Source organism: Meleagris gallopavo, chromosome 1, assembly GCF_905368555.1.
Source record: "Meleagris gallopavo chromosome 1, MGAL_WU_HG_1.1, whole genome shotgun sequence".
Classification (NCBI taxonomy): domain Eukaryota; kingdom Metazoa; phylum Chordata; class Aves; order Galliformes; family Phasianidae; genus Meleagris; species Meleagris gallopavo.
In genome coordinates, this window is record NC_139404.1 from 193,976,686 (window position 1) to 193,999,413 (window position 22,728).

The following is a 22,728-nucleotide window of genomic DNA, read 5'->3' on the forward strand; positions in this document are numbered from 1 at the left end:
AATTTCTGTGCCACACGAGGGCTTCCTTCAGGCTATCCTGTCTCTGAAAACACTATCCCTACAAAGGAAGCTCTAATAAAAGCTCCTCACGCAAAAGCCAGTTCCCACAGTCCCGGCTGGCTGTGCCCTGCCACACTGCCTGCCCACTGCAGAGCTGTCCTGGGGTCTCCAGGCTCTCTGGCCGTCGGGCTGCCCGGCCCCCGGCGCTCCCCGGCTGTCCTTGCGGCTCTCCATCTCTCGGGGCTCCCTGCCTTTCGGGGCTGCCCAGACACGAGGCGTCCCTTCCTCCTGGCGCTCCCGGTGCCCGCGCACACCGCCGTTCCGGGGCTCTCCCGGGTCTCCCCGCACGCCGCAGTCCCCGTTCCAGCACACCGCCCGCCCCAGCCCCCGCTCCGCTCGGGCCCGCAGCCCCCGCCCGGCGCCTCCGCGGCTCCTCCGCCGTGACCGCCGAACGCCCGCCCAGCGCCGCCTCAGCCCTGCGGCTCCCCGTCCCGGCGCCGCTCCCGTTCCCGCACCGTCCCGCTCCCAGCGCCGGCCTCAGTGCCGTCGCGCAGCGGGCGAGGCCGATCGGCCGATTCGGCCGCGGATCCGCGGTGCTGCGCCGCCGCGGGCGCCCCCCCCCAGCCCCCCCCCCCATTGTCTGCGCGGCGGAGGCAGAACAAAGCGCCCGGTCCGGTCCGGCCCGGCCCGGCGTGCGCTGATGCGGATGTGCGGCACAGCGGTTGAAGGCGGGGAGGCGGCGGGAGCGGGTCGGTCCGGCGCTGGCACTTACAGCTCGCGTCCCGCGCTGGCAGAGCTCGCATCCCGCACGATCCGGTCCCGGCGAGACGTCCCGCAGCCGCGCCGGTACCCCGGCACCCCAATACCCCGGCGCTCCGGTGCCGACACCGCTCCGGTACCGCCGGCCGCTCCGGTACCTTCAGTGCGTTCCGGTGCCCTCCGGCGCCGTGCCCCCACCCCGTCCTCCCGGAGTTCGGCCTCCCGGTGCCGCGGCCGCCCCGCGCAGAGCTCGGCTGCAGGCGGCGGGTCGGCGCTGGCTCGGCGCGGAGGCTCCTGCTGAAACCCGACCCAGCGCCGCCCTCAGCCCCTCTCTCCCCCCGCCGCCCCCATCCCCGCCCCGCCACCGGAGCGCGCCGGCGGAGCGCGGCCCCGGGCCGGGGTCCGCGGAGGTGGGTCGACGTGGTGGGACGCGGGATTCGGGACACGGGGCGCGAAGGGGCCGGGGAGCAGCGGCGCGGAGCGGGGGGAAAGGCTGCAGCTGGGAGGGATAAAGGGGAATGGGTAGGAAGCGATGGGAGCCAGAAGCCCGGGGAAGTGAGAAGAGGTGGGAAAGAGCGAGGGGCGAGGACGGGGGTGGGAAGGGACGGGGCAAGGAGAGGGCTGGGCAAAAAGAGGTGGAAGGAGACGGAGGGTGGTACTGGGGGATGTGGGGACGCGATCACAGCGGCACAGCCCGTTTTCTAATCTACCACAGTTCCTTCCTTAAAAGCAAGCACAGTGTGGGGGATTGGAGCTTCATGATCCCTGAGGTCTCTTCCAACCCAAGACGTTCTATGATTCTATGATGCTATGCTTCTGTAACCTGAAAACCTCGTGTTGAGGGTGGGAAGGACAACAATCATCTGTAGCGCCTGCCATTCAAGTTACTGGAGCCCCATCAGCCTATACTAAAAATAAATACTGAACAAGAGTGGGTGACGGTCCACGCTGCTCCCTTGGCTTAAAGTGGCCACCTAGACTAGTTTTCTCTGCTCCAGATTGGCCAGGTCACAGCAGTGTTGGTGTATTGACCAGCAGAGTTCCCTGGGGGTCGGTGCTGGGTCCGGTCTTGTTCAATATCTTCGTCTTCAACCTTGATGGGGGGATGGTGTCCACCCTCAGCAAGTGCATCAACGAGACAAAGCTGGGAGAAGTGGCGGCACACCAAAAGGCTGTGCTGCCATTCAGCAAGACCCGGACAGGCTGGAGAGCTGGGCAGTGACAAACCAGGTGAGGTGTAACAAAAGCAAGTGTTGAGTCTTGCACCTGGGAAGGAATAACCGCAGGATCAGTAGAGGTTGGGACGTGAGCTGCTGGAGAGGAGCTCTGCAGAGAAGGACCTGGGGTCCTGGTGGACGACAGGTTGGCCGCGAGCCAGCAGTGTGCCCTGCTGGCCAAGAAGGCCAACGGGATCCTGGGCTGCATGAAAAGGAGCGTGGCCAGCAGGGCAAGGGAGCTGATCCTCCCCTCTGCTCTGCTCTTGTGAGGCCCTCAGCTCTGCAGATCTGATTTGGTTCATACACTGCTTCTTCCAATATAAAAGAAGCACAAAGTGTGGCAAACCGAAGCCAAGACTGAAAGAAAGAAGGTGATGCTTCACATGAGGGCGCATGGACCTGGGGAACTCTTTGCCATAGGATGCTATGGATGCTCAAGATTTGCACTGGCTCAAGGGCCTTCTGGATTAGTTCATAGAAGAGAAATTCTTTGAGGGCTCCTGAACAGAAGAAGCTGCCTCCAGGTCACGAACTCTGTGAGTTACAACGAATTGGGTCAGAGTGCAGTGAAGTGAAATGTAGCACACGTTTCTCCTATTCTTCCACACCTTCCTGTGCAACTCTTTGTAGCTACCCTTGGAGACTGCTCTGGGGCTAGAAGGAGTCTTGGGCTGACTCCCAGCGAGGCAGTCGTTACTGTCCTTCAGCTGTTCCAAGTGTAACAGTGACATTTCAGCCTTGCTTTAGCTATTGTGTGTTTACTTCTCTTTACTTTTGGCTACCGTTGTTTTTTTTTTTCTTTTTTCTTTTTCCCCTAAATTAATGACATACATAGGGCTGATGGTCCTTTTAGTAGCTTGTTGATGTTATTGCAAAGCTGCTGTCTATCATATATGAAAAAAGTGGTTTTGGAGATATCCTTGGTGGCTGGAAATAAGCTAACATTACACTCTCTTTTAAGAAAGGCAAGGAAGAACTCAGAGAACCATCAGTGCTTCAGTGTCAAATCATGGACCACATCATCTTGGAATCCATTTCTGAACACGTGGAGAACAAAGAAGCAGTCAGGAACAGTAGATTTATATAGCACAGCTTGTGCTACACCAGCCTGACTGCCTTCTATGACAGAATGACTGGCCGAATGGATGGAGAGCAGTGGAAGAAATGTACCTCCATGTTGTCTCACACAGAATTTGCATTTATAACCAGAGAAGAAGTATGTGCTAAATGAATGGAGGGAGCATTAGGGGGCCTGAAAACTGGTACCTCTGGGCTCAGAGAGTAGCAGTAGGTATTTCAATGTAGGCTAGTGGCTGGCAGTCGTTGGAGTATGCCAAGCTTTGATTTGGGAGCCAGTATTTCCCAGTGTTTTTATTCATGATGGATGACAACACAAAGTACAAAGCTGCAGATGGCACTCGGAGGGACATCTAATACGTTGCACGGCATAACTTTGATTCAGAGAGAAACTCTTAAGAACTGAGTCAGCAGAATCCACATTAAGTTCAGTAAAAGTAGATTTCTGTACCTGAGGCAGAACAATGCCAAAGTTGGTACAGGCTGTGAATCAACTGGATGAGCTGCAGGTCCTGTTGAAAAGAACATGAAGGCAGGAGTAGGCAATGAATGAAGAATCTGTATGCTTTCCTTGCAAACATGGCAAACCAAATACCTCACCAACTTCAACAAAAAGGTGAGCAGCACATCAAAAGAATAATTATCCTCCTCAGCTTGGGATGTGGTGAAGCTGAACCTGGTCTCCTTGGTACATTTTTGGCTCTATCCATTCATGAGGGATATCGAAAAACTGTAGGACACAGAGACATGGCACACATGATCTATAAGGACAGGCTAAAGAAGTCTGCTTGCTTTGCCTGGAAATCCAGGAGCTAAAGAACCATAGAACCACGGAACCAGGGAACCACAGAGCCACAGAGTCATAGAATCATGGAATCATAGTTTGGTTTGAAACGGGACTCTGGAGATCATCCACTCCAACCCCTCTGCTAAAAGCAGATTTCCTGCAGTATGTTGAGCAGGAAAGCATCCAGGTGGTTCCTGAATATCTCCAAAGAAGACTCTACAACCTCTCCGGGTGGCTTGTTCCAGTGCTGTCACCCACAGAGTAAAGAATCATAGAAAGATAGAATGGCCTGGGTTGCAAAGGAGCACAGTGCTCATCAGTTCCAACCCCCTGCTGTATGCAGGTCACCAACCAGCAGCCCAGGCTGCCCAGAGCCACATCCAGCCTGGCCTTGGATGCCTGCAGGGATGGGGCATAAAGAAGTTCTTCTGCATGTTTGTATGGAACTTTCTGTGTTCCAGTTTTCTCTTATTGCCTTTTGCCTGTCTCCATCTGTTTCCCCCTGCACATTTAGACACATTAGACACTTCCAATAACATTGGTAGGATCACCTCTCAGCCTTCTCCACGCTGAAGAGTTCCAAATCTCCGATCCTTTCCTCATGCAGGAGATGCTACAGGTTCTATTAATCTTTTGGCTTTCCACTGGACTCTCTCTAGATGATCCCTGTCCTTTTGGAACTGGACAGCTCAGAACTGGACACAGTATTCCAGCTGTGTCCTCACCAGGGCAGAGTAGAGGCGAAGGATCATCTCCCTTCATCTACTCTCCATGGTCCTTTTCACGCACCCCAAGATACCCCTGGCTTTCTTGGCCAGCAGGGCACACTGCTGGCTCGTGGCCAGCCTGTTGTCCACCAGGATACCCTGGTCCTTCTCTTCAGTGTTCCTCTCCAGCAGGTCATCCCCTAGCCTGCACTGTGCTGTGGTTGTTCCTCCCCAGGCACAAGAATCCACACTTCCTCTTGTTAAGCCTCAGAGCGGGGTTCCTCTCTGCTCCGTTCTTCAGCCTGCCCAGGTCTTGTTGAATGGCAGCACAGCCTTCTGGGCCGTCAGCCGCCCCTCTCAGTTTTGTACCATCAGCAAACATGCTGAGGGTGGGCTGCGTCCCTTCACCCAGGCCCAGGCCAGTGATGAAGATGTTGAACAAGACCAGGCCCAGCGCCGACCCGTAGGGAACACTGCCAGTTTCAGGACTGCAGCCAGACTCTGCACTGCGAATCGCGGCGCTCTGAGCTCTGCCTGTCAGCCACTTCTCAACCCGCGAGCAGGGTAAGGCTTTCTAACTGCACAGTGCTGCTATCCGAAGGGCGGATAAAAACGACGAAGCCAAATGCTTCTTCATAGTGGCAGACAATAGAATAAGAACAATTTCCACAATTACAGCTCGACACATTCAGAGTGGACTCCAGGAAAAACCTCTCCGTCAGGAGAGCAGCGCAACGCCAGAAGAAGCTTCTCGCGTGGGCTGAGTTCCTACCTTGCAAGGTTTCGATGCCGATCTGACCTTGTATTTTTGATAGTCCTGATTCAAGTGAGAGGCTGGCTGTGCACGGAGGGATATCCCTTTAACCATGATGGGGTAAGTCTACTGCGAACGTACTAATTTAAGTCCATTGCTATTATGCCTGTCCATAATAACACCTTTTTCTTTTATGATGCTTTGGTCACCATTTGTATTCAAAAGGCCACTTTACTTTGTTTCACTGTTGAACCTTATCAGTGAAACCTTTTTTTTTTCTTTTTTTTTCTGTCTGAGATCTTTACTGAAAAAAGATGGGATAGATGAGTTCCAAAACTGCATCTTGAAAAGACCGCATTCCCTCAAGCCTACAACTTCTGATTTACTAATAATCCCTATTTTTTTTCTTAGATAGTTGTCTAATGTGCTATTCTGACAAACTTGCTGCATTTTATCACATGCCATTTATTGTCCCGTTTTCAAAATCTGTGTTGAAACCCACGTATAGTTCTACAAGTGCAGTCTGGGGGCAGGTGCATTATGCTGCACTGAGTTGGCCGTTACTTAAGCATAGCTGGAAGGCAGCACAGAAGATGTGCTCTGCATACACCGTGTTTTCCTAGCTCTACAGGCACAGACTCCAATGAAATGGGATATCACCCTGCCTCTCATGTCTGTTCTGTCACCACAGTGACCTTGATTCTGGAGTGCCACATATCCATACCCCAGAATTGACTTTGCATGTCCTCACTCTGATCACCAGCAGGTGGGAAGTGGTCTGGCACTATAGCACCTTCCTGCTAGATGGCATTTTGCTTCTGACCTGGATAGGAGCAATGTGGCAGATAGCCCAGAACTGACTAAATCGCTCAGAGGTTTCCACTCTTGCACATTGAAGGCTGGCTCAGAAATCCCAAACAGGAAATCTTTCTAGGATGTGCTTAGGCTCTCATTCCCGGATGTTCACAGCAAGCAAAGGCTTCCTACATTCAGAATGGAGGTTAAAAATAAAAGAACTCAGCACCTGCTCAAAGCATACACGGCCAGGAGGTGCAGTGGGTGGAGTTCAGGACAGTCCTCTAAGACAGATGTAAGCATTTTTGGTTGAGATCGCAAGAACAGGCTTTGAACTCTTCAGGGAACTGCTTGACAGGGTGACATGGAAGAAAGCCCTGGAGGGAAGAGGGGCCCAAGAAGCTGGTTGGTATTCAAGGACCATCTCCTCCAAGTCTAGAAGCAGTGCATCCCGAGAAAAGGAAGGCAGGCAAGAATTCCAGGAGGTCTCCGTGGATCAGAAAGGAGCTCTGTACCTAACTAAGCTCAAAAAGAATATCTATAGGGAGTGAAAGCAGGAACAGGTTGTCTGGGAGGACTACAAAGAAGTTGTCCGAGCAGCCAGGGTCAGGTTAGGAAAGCTAAAGTACAGAAATCATTAAATCTAGCCTGGGACATAAAGGGGAACAAAAAGAAATTCTGCAAGTTTATCAGAAATAAAAAGGTCAGGGAAAACGTGGGCCCACTCCAGAAGGAAACTGAAGACCTGGTCACAAGTGATACGGAGAAAGATGAGGTGCTCAGTGGCTTCTTTGCCTCAGTCTTCACCAGCAAGGGCTCTAGCCACCCACCCAAGTTGCAGAAAGCAATGGTAAGAACTTGGAGAAGGTAGATCTGCCTGCTGTAAGTGAAGATCAGGTTCTAAAGAACTTGAAGATGCACAAATCCATGGGACCCAATGAGATCCATCCACGGGTTCCAAGGGAACTGGCAGATGAAGTTGCCGAGCCGCTGTCCATCATATTTAGAAGGTCATGGCAGTCTCTGGTGAGATTCCCACTGATTGGAAAAGGGGAAACATAACCCCCATTTTCAAGAAGGGAAAAAAAGAAGATGCAGGGAACTACAGGCCAGTCAGTCTTGCCTCTGTGCCTGGCAAGATCATGGAGCAGATCCTCCTGAAGGCCCTACTGAGGCACTTGGAAAATAAAGGCAAGGTGACTGGTGGTAACCAACATGGCTTCACCAAGGGCAAGTCATGCCTGATAAACTTGGTGGCCTTTTGTAACAGGGTTACAGAATCAGTGGATAAAGGAAAAGCACCTGACATAATCTACCTGGACTTGTACAAAGCATTTGAGACAGTCCTGTGTGTCATCCTGGTTGCCAAACTGGAGAAAAATGGGTTTGATGGATGGAGCACTCGCTGGGTAAGGGACTGGCTGGGTGGTCACGCTCAGAGAGTTGCAATCAATGGCTCAACATGCAAGTGAAGACAGGTGACGAGTGGTGTTCCTCAGGGATTGGTACTGGGGCTGCTGCTATTTAACATCTTTGTAGGTGACTTGGACAGTGGGATTGAGTGCACCCTCAGCAAGTTTGCAGATGACACCAAGCTGAGTGGTGCAGTTGACATGCTAGAGGGAAGGGATGCCATCTAGAGGGACCTGGACTGGCTTGAGAGGTGGGTCCATGCCAACCTCACAAAGTCAAACAAGGCCAAGCACAAGGTCCTGCACCTGGGTCGGGGCAATCTCAAGCATGGATATAGGTTGGGCAAAGAATGGCTTGAGAGCAGCTCTGAGGAGAAGGATTTGGGAGTGTCAGTTGATGAGAGATTCAACATGAGTTGACAATGTGTGCTTGCAGCCCAGGGAGCCAACCATATCCTGGGTTGCATCAAGAGAAGTGTGGTCAGCAGGGCAAGGGAGGTGATTCTGACCCTCTATTCCGCTCTTGTGAGACCCCACCTGGAGCACAGCATCCAGTTCTGGAGCCCCCAACACAGGAAGGACATGGAGCTGTTGGAGCAGGTCCAGAGGAGGGCCATGAAGATGATCAGAGGGCTGGAGCACCTCCGCCATGGGGACAGGCTGAGAGGGCTGGGGATCTTCAGCCTGGAAAAGAGAAGGCTGCGAGGAGACCTTGTAGTGAGCGTCCTTCCAGTGCCTGAAGGGCCTACAGGAAAGCTGGGGAGGGACTTTTATAAGGGCATGTAGTGACAGGATGAGGGGAAATGGTTTTAAACTGGAAGAGGGCAGATCTAGATTAGATATCAGGGAGAAATGCTTTCCTGTGAGGGTGGTGAGACACTGGCACGGGTTGCCCAGCCAGGCTGTGGATGCCCCCTGCCTGGAAGCACTGAAGGCCAGGCTGGATGGGGCTGTGAGCGACCCAGGCTATGGGAGGTGTCCCTGCCTACAGCAGGGGGTTGGAAGTGGGTGCTCTTAAGGGTCCCTTCCAACCCAAGCCATAGTGTAATTCTTTGATTTGAAAAGCCTTTGAAAGAAAGCCATGAAGTAAAGAGAGTTGTAGGTTATCTCAGATGGCAAATGGAGCTGTTACCTCAGCTTCACAGCTCTATATTCACAGCTTGGTCAAAAAGAAATGCTGCTAGTGCACTGCTGCTGGATGTAACCCAACTAGCTGACTTTGAAACTTACAGTGCAAGAGTTGTTAATCTCTTGGTTGTCTAAATGGACACCAAACTCCTGCCACATACGGTTCTTGCAACAGACATATTTCTGTGCCATGGGTTTTGTTCATGAGCAGCAGGGAGCCCTGAATGTAAGGTCTGCTCGTTGGGCCTCATGTGATGGATGGCTGCAGTGTAGAGCAGGGAAAGTTCATGTCTTCCATTAATTTGTTACTTTACGTGTTTACAATCAGAATTGTTTTGAAGATTGGCAGTCCTAGAAGCAGGTGGACTGAGCAGTGGCTATAGCATCATACTCAGATGATGCCTGAGGCAGTGATACGTTGCCATCTCCTTGCCTTCGGTCCTATTCCAGGGATGTCATATCCTGGCTATGACTCCCAGTCTGTTCTTTCCAGGGCTCTATTCAGCACAGTTCTAAATGCCTAAGCACTTGTGAAACCTGCGCCCTTCTGTGGGATTCTCTAGCACAGTAAAACCTTTGAAATAACTGAGCTTGAAAAGTTTTCCTTTGCTATCTCCTCATCTTAACCTTACATTATACCGCGCATCTTGCATGCTGAGTGCCTCTGCTCATTGTTTCACCAGTCCCAGCCCAGGACTTGTCTACGCTTTTGCCAGTTCCATGCATTCTCATCATTCAGATCTCTTGTAATTTGACTTGGGATTTCTCAAACAGATTTGGTATTAAAGTTATAGCAGCATCCAAAGGTTAAGTGTTCAAGTGCAGAAATAAAACAATTCATTTCCAGAAGACAAAATAATCAAAATTGAGACCTACAAGTAGGTAGATAAAATAAGGAACCTGGAAGAATGAGGCTGCAGGTGATGTAGTGGTGATATTCTTTGCAGCTAATTTGTAAACAGTATAGTGTAGGCAGATTTGAGACAGAAAAAAACCCAAACATCCAGGCCTGTCAACTGCCTTATTTCTATAACTCAGAGAGGGTTCACTGAATCCAGAAGCAACTGTCATGCTTAGCAGGTTTGCATCAACTGGTTCTTCAGGCTATCCCATAACAAAGACACCGTGAACTTGCTAGCCAATCTATTCAGTGTTAAATTTTATTCTCTGAAATCAAAACCTGTTGTTTCTTGTACTATGTATCATGAACACTGGAAGCAGATTCTTCTCTTTGCAATTTTCTTCTACAAGCCAAAGGCGTTATCATATTGGTTCCCTCTTTAAGAGAAACTGCCCCAGAGTATTTAATCTTTCCATAATGCATTTTCCCAACCTCTAATAATCTCCTGCGGACTTTCTCAGTGTAGTCAGCATTCTCTGAAGTGCCCTCACTAAGACTGGACACAGTACTGCAGGTGAGATCCTGATCAGAGAAAGTGGAGCCAGAAGTGTTACTTGATGCATCTTGCAAATCATGTTCTTATTTATAACATCTTGTGTGTTTGTTTTCACAACAGTGTGCCCTTGGCTGATTCATATTCAGATTAGAGATAACTCTAAATCCAACATTTTTCTGGAGTACTATTGTATAGATAAATTTAATTATTATATTTTTAAATATTTCTAGCCAGTAATAATAGTAATCTCTATACCTATGCAAAATAATAATAGCAATAATTCAAACTATAAAATATCTAATAGTTTTATTACAATTTATAGGATATGCCTATCATGGATAAATAAGCAGAGAAGTAGGACAAGTTGTTTCTCTTAGATTTAGAACCCATAGAAAATATTACAGAATCGCAGAATTGCAGGGGCTGGAAGGGACCCCCGGGATCATTGAGTCCAACCCCTGCAGAACGGGCTGCCTACAGCAGGCTGCACAGGTGGGCGTCCATGCGGCTCTGGAATATCTCCAGACAAGGAGAAGCCACAGCCTCCCTGGGCAGCCTGTTCCACAGCTCTGTCATCCTCACGTTCTGGAACTGCCCGTGCTCCAGCTGATGGCCATTTCCCCTTCTCCTGCCCCCACAGACCGCTGACAAGAGGTTGGCCATGTCCTCTGGACTCCCACACCTCAGATATTTACAAACATTGATCAGATCCCCTCTCAGTCTTCTTTCTTCAAGGCTGAACAGACCCAGGTCAGCTCCCTTGCCCTGCTGGCCACGCTCCTTTTCATGCAGCCCAGGATCCCGTTGGCCTTCTTGGCCAGCAGGGCACACTGCTGGCTCGCGGCCAACCTGTCGTCCACCAGGACCCCAGGTCCTTCTCTGCAGAGCTCCTCTCCAGCAGCTCACGTCCCAACCTCTACTGATACCTGCGGTTATTCCTTCCCAGGTGCAAGACTCAACACTTGCTTTTGTTACACCTCACCTGGTTTGTTACTGCCCAGCTCTCCAGCCTGTCCGGGTCTTGCTGAATGGCAGCACAGCCTTTTGGTGTGCCGCCACTTCTCCCAGCTTTGTCTCGATGATGCACTTGCTGAGGGTGGACACCATCCCCTCATCAAGGTTGAAGACGACGATATCGAACAAGACCGGACCCAGCACCGACCCCAGGGCGCACTGCCACTCACAGCTCCCCAGCCGCACTCTGCACAGCCGATGACCCCCTCTGAGCTCAGCCACTCAGCCAGTTCTCAGCCCACCTCAGCGTCCACTCACCTATTCCACACTCCGATTCATAGTGAGGATGTCATGGGAGACAGTATGAGAAGCCTTGCTGAAAATATATATCAGTTCTTTAGGTTATGGGGACAACCAGATAGATTGTTTCAGAAATTACTACTAATGCGGAGGCACACAGGTAAGGATGCTTCAAGGTGAACCACTTTTCGGTTACATCTTGATCATTTGGACTGGGAAGTCAAATGCAGCCCAGTATAGTGCTGCCAAAACACTCTGGTACACCGCTGACTGAAAAGAGTGCCAGTGAGACGAGAGAGGCTTTGGTTACTTGAAACAATAACAAGAAAAAAAAATAATCAGTCAACTGGTTAATATTTCCAATGACTGTTAATTTATTTGATAAATGTGTATGTAGATATAACAGATCTCTTTAAGGTGTTGGCCCTAGGTCTTTATGACACAGACATAAAAGCAGGATTAAACACTATTCTCATGTTCCATATTACATCAAATGATTAACTGCAGATGAGAAACCCTCCTCCAGCAGTTTTTCTAATGAGGTCTTACACAGATCTCCCTGTAGCTCAATGCTGCTCGGTATTTTGACTAACAATCCGCAAGGAAGTATCAGCTACCTAAACAGAAGCACATGGAACAATAGGAAAGTTATATCGCTGCAGTGTTCGATATCTGTAAACACTGTAGAAAACTCAGAGTGGCCAGAGAAGAGTCACAAGAATGAGTCAGGATCCAACGAACAATTTTCAACATGGGTAGCTTTAGAAGGATAAGAAAAGGGAGTGAGTTCTAAGGATCTGTAAGAGTACGTGCTGCTTGCCCCATTTACATACTGCTGAAGTGAAGGGTGAATTCTGTCAAACTGTGGAATGATTTTTATGATGAGAAAAGGGAATGAGAAAATGATGAGAAAGAAACCATCTAGCACATTTCAGCCTGTGAGCCAAGACAGAACTGAAATCAACATTTCCAGAGAGGGAAGTTGACTGAGCTGAGCCCTGCGCTACTGACTGCTCTACTTCCTGCCCTGGCTTCTTCTATTCTCCTGGAATCTCTTCATCCACGTTTCTGCAGCAGGGTGACCTCATTTGGCAGCAGCCTCTGAGAGCTTACATTGACTAAACCAAAGTGCCTCGTTCTCATAGGTGCCTCTTAGAAAGTTGCTCAGTAAGACCTGAACTTCCTCCCCGGTAGCAAACAAGTCTCCTTCTGTTCCACTGAAAATCAGCTGGGAGGAAGTGAGATGGGGAGGTGGTTTCCGAAATCCTGTGGATTGTGATTACAGACATAGTCTCAAAATCCATGAGGTGGGGGTGGGGAGCACAGGGAAATCCAAATTATTTCAGTGTGAGCTGAACGTGTGCCTTTGATAACACTGTTCACAGGCATATACAAGCCTGGCAGCAAAGGGCTTGCTGCTGCTTTGAAAAGGGGAGAAAACAGTTTGAGGGATATCCCTTTCCAAATAATAAGGCTTTTGCTTTGGAGGAGCTGGTGCTTTCTATATATAGTGAGGTAATTATTTCAGAATGGAAAATGTTTGTTCAGGAAGGAAAGGCTCTGAGATCAGCAGAGTCAAGTCTCACCCACAGGCTGTTGACTCCACTGGACTCTTCTGCTAGCAGCAGAGAACTGGGAGGAGGACTCTGAAGGGACAAATTGACTGCCCAGGACTCACCCATCTATATTGGAGTTCTCCTTGATCATGGCCTTGGGTCCCGATGTGACTCAGAGGGGCAGTTTCTGGTGATTCTTTTAGGAAAAAGAAAACTGAAGATGGTCAAAACCCCTTTCTTTCTTTGATAACTGAATTTTATCGTTCCACAACCAATACACAGTGGATATACACTAAATATACCTTCCACAAACAGCCACAGGAAGCTGTGTTTCCTAATCTAGACAGGATGACATACAAACACACACACATTTACACACACACACACCCCCACACCCATTCATGGGTGCACGCTCATGTACTCAAGAACTGGTGTGACACTGCTCCATCTAGTGGAAATCTATGTAAGATACAGTCAGTTTCATTAAGACTGTTACTATTTTTGTGTTGCAGCATTGTTTATGAGTCTTAGATGCAGAGCAAGAAAACTCTGTGCATCACTTATTGTGCTTAATTTTTTTACAATGGGGAAAAAAATCATAAGCTTGCATATCCTGGGTTGCATCAAGAGAAGTGTGGTCAGCAGGGCAAGGGAGGTGATTCTGACCCTCTATTCTGCTCTTGTGAGACCCCACCTGGAGCACAGCATCCAGTTCTGGAGCCCCCAACACCGGAAGGACATGGAGCTGTTGGAGCAGGTCCAGAGGAGGGCCATGAAGATGATCAGAGGGCTGGAGCACCTCCGCCATGGGGACAGGCTGAGAGGGCTGGGGATCTTCAGCCTGGAAAAGAGAAGGCTGCGAGGAGACCTTGTAGTGAGTGTCCTTCCAGTGCCTGAAGGGCCTACAGGAAAGCTGGGGAGGGACTTTTATAAGGGCATGTAGTGACAGGATGAGGGGAAATGGTTTTAAACTGGAAGAGGGCAGATCTAGATTAGATATCAGGGAGAAATTCTTTCCTGTGAGGGTGGTGAGACACTGGCACGGGTTGCCCAGCCAGGCTGTGGATGCCCCCTGCCTGGAAGCACTGAAGGCCAGGCTGGATGGGGCTGTGAGCAACCCGGGCTATGGGAGGTGTCCCTGCCTACAGCAGGGGGTTGGGACTGGGTGATCTTAAGGGTCGCCTCCAACCCAAACCATTCTACCATTCTATCATTCTATCTCAAGCTGCCAAGATGAATTTAACGTGACAAAGACGTCGAGTTAATGTAGGATGCATTAAAAGGAATATGGCCAACAGGTTGAAGGAGGTGATCCTCCCCCTCTACTCTACCATGGAGGGGCCGCATTTAGAATACTGTGTCCAGTTCTGTGTTCTCAATTCAAAAAAGACAGGGATCATCTAGAGAGAGTCCAGTCCTATCTGGATGCATACCTGCATGACCTATTATAGGGAACCTGCTTAGAATGGGGGTTGGACTCAAAGGTCTCTTGAGGCCCCTTCCAACCCTTGTAATTCTGTGATGTCCAGGCAGCATTTGAAGGGAGTCTTTGGGAGACACTACACATTGTCAGATCATTCCACAGAGGGAGGGTGCCCGAGCAGATTTACAAGCTCTGTACTGGGACTTCTGTTTCTAGCATATCTTTGCTCAGGCTGCAGAAGAGAGTAAGCTGTCAGGCAGTATTTGTGGCTGATCCTAAGTGTTCAGAGAAGCATGGGTGACAGGCTGCTGAGAGAGAACAGAACGGCCTTAGGAGACTGAGCTACTCCAGGATAAGAGTGGCAGATAAAATCCAGCAGAGAGAAATCTAAAGTGGAGCCTAAGGGAAAACAATCCCTGATTCACATGTCAGATTACGGCATCTGAGATGATTATGATAGAGAATGACAGCTTCAGCTTCAAAGAGTCTTGCGAAAATGTCAGCTTAGAGCTCAGCAGTCAAAGGAGCATATGAAGTATTAGGAACAATTAGGTTATTTGTTTCATATTCTTCAATCCTTCAGCAACTCTTGTGACAAAATTAACACAACAGGATATGGATTTCCAGTAATTCCTTCCACCTTGATGCATCCTAAGGTAGCTCTAGCTCTGTTTGCTTCAGTACTGAGTTTTAGCTTGTCTACTACCACTGTAAAGCACTTCAGCCTTATTTTTCTGGGCAGACACATAATCATGAAAATGCTTTGCATCTCATTGTTTATTACTTCCCTGTTTATATTTCTATCAACATTAGTATCAACTGCAAACTGTATCAGAGGTGACTTTTTATTTACGTCCAAAGCACCAGAAATATTGAAGGAACACTTTAAGCTTCAAATATTCCTTCTGACAACTTTTCCCTCTGAGACATCTTACTATATGAACATATGTCTAAACAGATGCAGTACTTTTAAACAAAAAAATGACATGGAGTATAATAGAGCATGTTATAATTTCAACTGGTTTGTTGTTTTGTGTAGAGGAACTGACAGGCTTCAAGCGCGGGCCTGCTCTGGTTGCAGCTGGCTGCTTTTGGGCCTTCACCATAAGAAGTTTAGGGTCTCAGCCCCCAGCACAAGAAAGACATGGAGCTGTTGGGGCAGGTCCAGAGAAGCCCATGAAGATGCTCAGAGGGCTGGAGCACCTCTGCTATGGAAACAGGCTGAAAGAAGCGTGCTTGTTCAGCCTGGAGAAGAGAAGGCTCAGGGGAAAGCTCACTGCAGCCTTCCAGTGCTTCCCATTCTAAAAGGAGCTTATAATGAGGATGGAGACTGACTTTTTACACTGTCAAGTCATAAAATCATTAAAGTTGGAAAAGACCTCTAAGATCGTCTAGGGACTACGTCCACCCTCCTTCAACACCCCAGGGACAGTGACTCCACCACCTCCCTGGTCTGCCTGTTCCAATGCCTAGCCACTTTTTTCTGAGAAGAACTTCTTCCTGATATCCAACCTGAATCTCCTCTGGAGCAACTTGAAGCTGCTCCTTCTTGTACTGTGCCAGCTGGTGGATTTAACTCCATTCACCACCACTTTCTGGGCTGGGCTATCCAGCCATTTTTTACCCACCTAAGTGTGTGCCTGTCCAAGCCATGGGCTGCCAGCTCCTCCAGGAAAATACTACAGTGTAAAAGGCTTTGCTGAAGATGAGGCAGGCTGTGTGAACAGCCTTTCCCTCATCCACAAGGCAGGTCACTTGCTATAGAAAGAGATGAGGTTGGTCAGACAGGACCTGCCTTTCAAACCTCATTTCCTTCTATGACTAGGGGCACAAAGGAGGACAGTTTTAAACGAAAAGAAGGCAGATTTAGATTAGATGTTAGGGGGATTTTTTTCACTCAGAAGGTGGTGAGATGCTGGACCAGGCTGCCCAGAGAGGTTTTGGGTACCTCATCCCTGGAGACGTTCAAGGCTAGGTCGGATGGGGCCCTGGGCAACTCAATCCGGTACTGATTGGCAGCCCTGAGAGAGGAGTTGGAACTAGATGATCTGTAACGTCCCTTCCAAATCGAGTCATTCTGTGATTCTATGACATGAAGGAAATGTCCACTACTTAACCCTGCTTCAGTCATCATTTGTCATCATGTTCCACTGTATTCTGAAGCTCAATGTAGTTGAGCAGTCTGGTCCCAGAAATGCATTTCATTTAAAAACAAATGCCCTGTTCTTGGATCAAGGATTTCTGTGTTACAGTTCTACTTAAATAGGCTGTGGATAGCTGATGAAAAAGAAAAAAAAAAAAAAAAGAAAAACATAAGCTGTGGAAGCAGGGATGGGTGGCCAGGGAAGAATCATAGAATCGTAGAATCACAAGGTTGGAAACGACCTTTAAGATCATCTAGTCCAACCGTCTTCTCATTCCCACTGCTAGCACAAGCATAGGGATGCTGTCCAGATATGCAAGGATAGGATCAGGAAAGTCAAGGCTCAGATGGAATTAAACTTGATGAGGGATGTGAAAAACAAGAAGGGTTTATTAGATACATTTGGCAGAGCAGACAGGCAAAGGAGAGTGCACCCCTCCTGTTAAATGAAAAGGCAGAGCTGGTCTTCTCAGACATGGACAAGGCTGAGTACTTAATGAGTTCTTTGCCCCTGTCTTCATGAACATTCAGGCTTCCTACATCTCTCATGTCCCTGAACTTCTAAGCGGGGGTGGGATGAGCAAAATCCCTGCCAGTGTAAGAGCAGAGCTGAATACGTACAAGTTTGAATATGGAGCTGAACAATACGAACCCTAATGTTCTAAGGAACTGCCTGATGTACTTGCCAAGCCTCACTCCATCATATTTGAAAAATCATGGCTGTCAGGCAAAGTCCCTGCTGAGTGGAAACAGGAAAGCATCGCTCCTATTTTTAAGAAAGGGAGAAAAAGGAAGATCCAGGGAACTACAGGCCGGTGAGCCTCACCTCTGTGCCTGGGAAGATCGTGGAGCAGAAGCTATGTTAAGGCACATGCGAGATAAGGAGGTGATCTGAGAGCCAGCATAGCTTCACCAATGGCAGATCGTGCCTGACGAATCCGGTGGCCTTCTATGATGAAGTGATGCCACCAGCAGACAAAGGAAAGGCAACTGGAATTGTGCAAGGCTTTTGACGTGGTCCCACACCACATCCTTAACTCTAAATTGGAGAGAGATGGATCTGAAGGCTGGAGTATTAGGTGGATAAATAAATGGCTGGATGGTCATAGCCAGGGGGTTGTTGTCAATGGATCTGTGGCCAGGAGGAAGCCGGTCACAAGTGGTGACCCCCAGTGCTCTACAGCATGTTTATCAATGGCACAGACAGTGGGATTGGTTGTACCTTCAGCAAGTTTGCTGATGACACCAAGCTGAGTGGTAGGACTTGGGGGTCCTGATGAACAAAAAGCTGGACACGAGCCTGGAGGGACAACACTATCCTGGGCTACATCAACAGAGCAGAGGCAAGCAGGGACAAGGAGGTGATTGTCCCTCTCTACTCTGCCCTTGTGAGGCACCATCTGGAGTATTGCATTTAGGCCTGGGGCTTTCTTCTTTTCATCTTCTCTCCTTCCCTCCCTCCCTTCCTCCCTTCCTTCTCTTTCCCAAAGTGTGTGTTAGTAAGTCAAGGAAAAGATAATTCAGAGAAGTTTCACGTCATGTGATTAAAAAAATATGAAACTAAGTCACTTTGTGGTTTTATGATTTATGAATGCTAGTAACTATCCCAGTTTAATCTGAATCCTACTGTTCTGAAGATAAAACTCACTGTTACACACTAAATTAGACTGTAGATCATATAACTGCAAGAACTACGTGAATCACTAACAAATATGGATAATGAAATGGAGAACTGGCACAGGAGGAATGAAAGAACATGAATAGCACATAAACAAAATAGCTCCTCCAAAGCATTTGAAAAAATGCTGATCAGATAATTTTCATACCAGGAACCCAAAGTGCTTGACTACCAGACTAGACTGAAGGAAAACTTGCAATGCAAAGCATAAAAATTAAGACGAGCATTTTCCACATGCTTGCAACTTCTCCTGCTACCTGGAGGAGCCAATGAGAAGAAGCATTTTGCTGGACCTTATTCTTACTAAGAAGGAAGGGCTGGCTGGGGATATGAAGGTTGGGGGCAACTTGAGATGCAGCAATCATGAGATGATACAGTTCAGGATCTTGTGTGGAAGAAGCAAAGCAGTATGTAGGACTGCCAACTCTGACCTCTTCAAGGATGTACGTGCCGGTGTCCCATGGGCTAGAACGTTGGAAAGCAAGGAGGCCCGAGGGAGCCAGTCAGCACTCAAACACAACTTCTTCCAAGCTCAAGATTGGTGCACAACTAAGAGTAAAGAATTGGGGAAAGTTGGCAGAAGGCCTGCATGGGTGAGCAAGGAGCTCATGGATAAACTCAAAGGGAGAAGAAAGTTTACGAAATGCAGAAAAAGGGCTGTCTGGTTAGGAGGAACACAGGAATGTTGTTAGAGCCTGTAGGGATGCAATGAGGAAGGCCAAAGCCCACTTGGAATTAAATTTGGCAAAGAAAGTCAAGGATAACAAGCAAGCAAGGTGTTTTTAAGTATGTCAGCAGTAAAAGGAAGACTAAGGAAAATGCGAGTGCATTATTGAATGAGGTAGACGCCCTGGCAACAAGAGATGCAGGCAAGGTGAAGATACAGAATGCCTTCTTTGCTTCTAACTTTACTAATCAGACTGCCCCCTCAGGAATCTCAGACCCTGGAGGTAAGAGAGTCTGGGGAATGGAAGCCTTCCCCTTAGTTGAGAAGGATATGATTAGAGAGTGTCTGGCCAAAATCAACTCGCACAAATCCATGGGCCCTGATGGGATGCACCCATATGTGCTGAGGGAGCTGGCAGAAATGACTGCTGAGCCACTCTCTTTTATCTTTCAGAGGTCCTGGAGAACAGGAGAGATGCCTGAAGACTGGAGGACACACAGTATCACACCAGTCTTCAGAGAAGGCAAGAAGGAGGTTCTGGAAAACCACAGCCAGTCAGCCTCACTTCTGTCCTTGGAAAACTTGTTCTGGATGCTATTCCAAGCAATTGGAAGAGAAGGGTGATGAAGGGAGAACAATGGATGCTGTGTATCTTGACTTCAGCAAGGCATCTGACACCGTCTCCCACAGCACCCTTGTTATGATACTTAGAAATTGTGGGATATATGAGTGGACAATGAGGTGCATCGAGACTTACCCCATCATGGTTAAAGGGATATCCCTCCGTGCACAGCCAGCCTCTCACTTGAATCAGGACTATCAAAAATACAAGGTCAGATCGGCATCGAAACCTTGCAAGGTAGGAACTCAGCCCACGCGAGAAGCTTCTTCTGGCGTTGCGCTGCTCTCCTGACGGAGAGGTTTTTCCTGGAGTCCACTCTGAATGTGTCGAGCTGTAATTGTGGAAATTGTTCTTATTCTACTGTCTGCCACTATGAAGAAGCATTTGGCTTCGTGGTTTTTATCCGCCCTTCGGATAGCAGCACTGTGCAGTTAGAAAGCCTTACCCTGCTCGCGGGTTGAGAAGTGGCTGACAGGCAGAGCTCAGAGCGCCGCGATTCGCAGTGCAGAGTCTGGCTGCAGTCCTGAAACTGGCAGTGTTCCCTACGGGTCGGCGCTGGGCCTGGTCTTGTTCAACATCTTCATCACTGGCCTGGGTGAAGGGACGCAGCCCACCCTCAGCATGTTTGCTGATGGTACAAAACTGAGAGGGGCGGCTGACGGCCCAGAAGGCTGTGCTGCCATTCAACAAGACCTGGGCAGGCTGAAGAACGGAGCAGAGAGGAACCCTGCTCTGAGGCTTAACAAGAGGAAGTGTGGATTCTTGTGCCTGGGGAGGAACAACCACAGCACAGTGCAGGCTAGGGGATGACCTGCTGGAGAGGAACACTGAAGAGAAGGACCAGGGTATCCTGGTGGACAACAGGCTGGCCACGAGCCAGCAGTGTGCCCTGCTGGCCAAGAAAGCCAGGGGTATCTTGGGGTGCGTGAAAAGGACCATGGAGAGTAGATGAAGGGAGATGATCCTTCGCCTCTACTCTGCCCTGGTGAGGACACAGCTGGAATACTGTGTCCAGTTCTGAGCTGTCCAGTTCCAAAAGGACAGGGATCATCTAGAGAGAGTCCAGTGGAAAGCCAAAAGATTAATAGAACCTGTAGCATCTCCTGCATGAGGAAAGGATCGGAGATTTGGAACTCTTCAGCGTGGAGAAGGCTGAGAGGTGATCCTACCAATGTTATTGGAAGTGTCTAATGTGTCTGATGTCTCTTCAGTATGGAATAGAGAAGGCTGAGAGGGGATCTCATAGCTGTTCTTAAGTATAAGAATGAGAACATTCCTGCATCCTTCCTCTCGACTGGGACTGCACTGTTCATCAACTCCTGCAGTTATACTGCAGCCTGGCTTCTCTGAAATGAGAGATAATTAAAACCTTCCCTGGTACTGCTTTCTCCACTCAGAATAGAAAGTGGCTCTCTCTCCATTACAAAAACCATTCCCAGCCCAGAACAAAGGCCAGAAGTTTCTGGTAAGTAGAGATCTCACCACAAGAAAGCAGGGCCCAGCATAATTTATATTGCTTCCTCCTTGCCATCTATGTGTGGGGCCTCAGTGTGATGACATCCTGGCTCAGATGCTATAAACAAGGCCATATTAATGGATCATAAACTCCTTGGAGGCTGGCTGGATGTCTGTATTAGGTTATGAGTTCCTGAAAGCAGAGATAACAGCAAGGTGAATCTGAGAATGGAAAGCTGAAGAAACGGGAGTTAGACACTGGAGAAATACTTCCCCTTTGCTAGTCCTGTTTATCTGAGCCTCTTGCAGAGAAGTTGGTGAGTGTGATTCTGGTTTTAGCATCACGTGGATGAGGAGGTCTGGGGAAAGCAGCACAACGTCAGATTGCAAATATGCCATTATAATGCTGCTGCTCCCTGAAACATCAGGCAATGTAAGAAATAGCCACCTGCAAGAGGAGCACAGAAGGCATAATGCGTCAAGGACTATGAGAAAATTCGCTTAGAGTCCAAGTCCAGATTGTAATTCATTTTCTGATAGCCCTTTTGCAGATTCATTCTGGATAACTTTACAACCATACTAAAACTAAAGAGTTCGCCTTTATTCTGATTATAGGGGACACCTCAAACCAGAACTCCTTACTACTTACAATCACAGAATCATACAATCACAAGGTTGGAAAGGACCTGCAAGATCATCTGGTCCAGCCATCCTCCCATCACCACTGCTGCCACAAGCTCTAAACCACATCTCGTAGCTCCTCTTCCAGGCGCCTCTTGGACGCCTCCAAGGACGGCGACTCCACCACCTCCCTGTGCAGCCACTCCAGTCAGGACGGGTTTAAGTGCTCATCCCAGTGCACTGCCAGAACGCCAGCAATCATTATTCTAATGAAATACACGTATGTAGCACCAATCCTTTTTTGTTTACAATACTGCCGTTTTTATATCCTCGTCAAAACAGATTTTAGTCTAACTATATAATAAATCTGAGAACTCATGATTTATTGGTCATCTAATGTAATCAATAAATCCTTTAATTTCTGCTTTCCAGGACACAGCCACTAGCCAGTAACCACAAACTGCTCTGTGGGACTCTCATGGAAACAACAGCCCTACTGGATGACAATTACCCACTGTTACATACAGCAAGAGATTTTAAACCAAAAGTTTATGAATTACTGCCCAGTGTTTATCCAGCTCTTCATGCACTACTGCCAAATGCTTTATAAAAATCCCTTATCTATCTCTGAGGTGCCAAAATTCCTTTTTTTCACACACTCTACCTTGAAGATATAAAATTTGATCTTTTCACCACTCTACTGGTGGAGAATTGAGACACACATTTGAGGAGAAAACAATATAACAGATTTTGCAGGCCTTTAAGTCACTGAAGAAACTATGAAACAGGCCATGTTTAATTATTGCATTTGGAGAGAAGCACAAGGCAGAGTCCTTCTATCTAGTGCACAGAGGGAGCTCGGAGATGCTTAGGGCTGTAGGTTGAAGTGGCTAGAGGAACAGCATCTCCATGCATCAGGACCTTAAAGAGAGGCAGAAACTTCCCTAATCGTAAGTTACAGAATCCAGTGTTGCTCATTTGTCTTTGAAAAACCCAACACTAGACAATAAATGAGTTTGAGTTGTTTAGAGAGAGAAAGCAAACTGAGAAGATGCGATAAGGTCTTTGAATAACACCAACATAAGTGGAATGCAGCATAAAATGGTGTAATTGGTGTACCAGAGTATCATGGGTGTTTATTCATAAAATGCCAATCACTGAATGTAAGTACAACATATATGTTCAGTAATGTATTACGTAAAATGAGAAAAAGCACCAGCTTTTTTTTTCCTTAGTACAGGGACTCTAATGGTGGGTAAGGAGATGAGGAGCACTT

At 48.3% G+C, this 22,728-nt stretch overlaps 2 protein-coding genes across 4 annotated transcripts in view; one reads left to right on the plus strand and one right to left on the minus strand.

Annotated features, from left to right (window-relative positions):
* Positions 1-1,093, minus strand: part of DCHS1 (dachsous cadherin-related 1) — a 50,129-nt gene extending 49,036 nt beyond the window's left edge. Inside the window, exon 1 of one of the 2 annotated variants that reach the window (XM_085216731.1) lies at positions 773-1,093. The gene's annotated coding sequence lies outside the window, so the exon portion shown is untranslated. The remainder of the gene's footprint in view (positions 1-772) is intronic. The other variant, XM_085216733.1, reaches the window with a different exon arrangement.
* A 297-nt stretch (positions 1,094-1,390) lies between these two features.
* LOC146545870 (uncharacterized) lies at positions 1,391-22,421 on the plus strand. Of its 2 annotated transcripts, XM_085216748.1 has the most exons (4): positions 1,391-5,111; positions 5,226-5,421; positions 21,447-21,732; positions 21,885-22,421. In XM_085216748.1, the coding sequence occupies exons 1-3, from the start codon at positions 4,612-4,614 to the stop codon at positions 21,720-21,722; spliced, it is 972 nt and encodes a 323-aa protein (XP_085072874.1). In that variant the 5' UTR covers positions 1,391-4,611; the 3' UTR covers positions 21,723-21,732; positions 21,885-22,421. The 2 variants fall into 2 exon arrangements, with proteins under 2 accessions (XP_085072874.1, XP_085072873.1); XM_085216747.1 differs by having other exon boundaries at positions 21,447-22,421.
* The last annotated feature ends 307 nt before the right edge of the window (positions 22,422-22,728 follow it).

Coding starts and splice junctions, on each gene's coding strand:
- LOC146545870 (XM_085216747.1), top strand. CDS start 4,612: ATGGTCCTTTTCACGCACCCCAAGATACCCCTGGCTTTCTTGGCCAGC. Junction 5,112..5,225: donor CTTCTCAACCCGCGAGCAGG/GTAAGGCTTTCT, acceptor CCACAATTACAG/CTCGACACATTCAGAGTGGA. Junction 5,422..21,446: donor ATCCCTTTAACCATGATGGG/GTAAGTCTACTG, acceptor TTCTGATTATAG/GGGACACCTCAAACCAGAAC.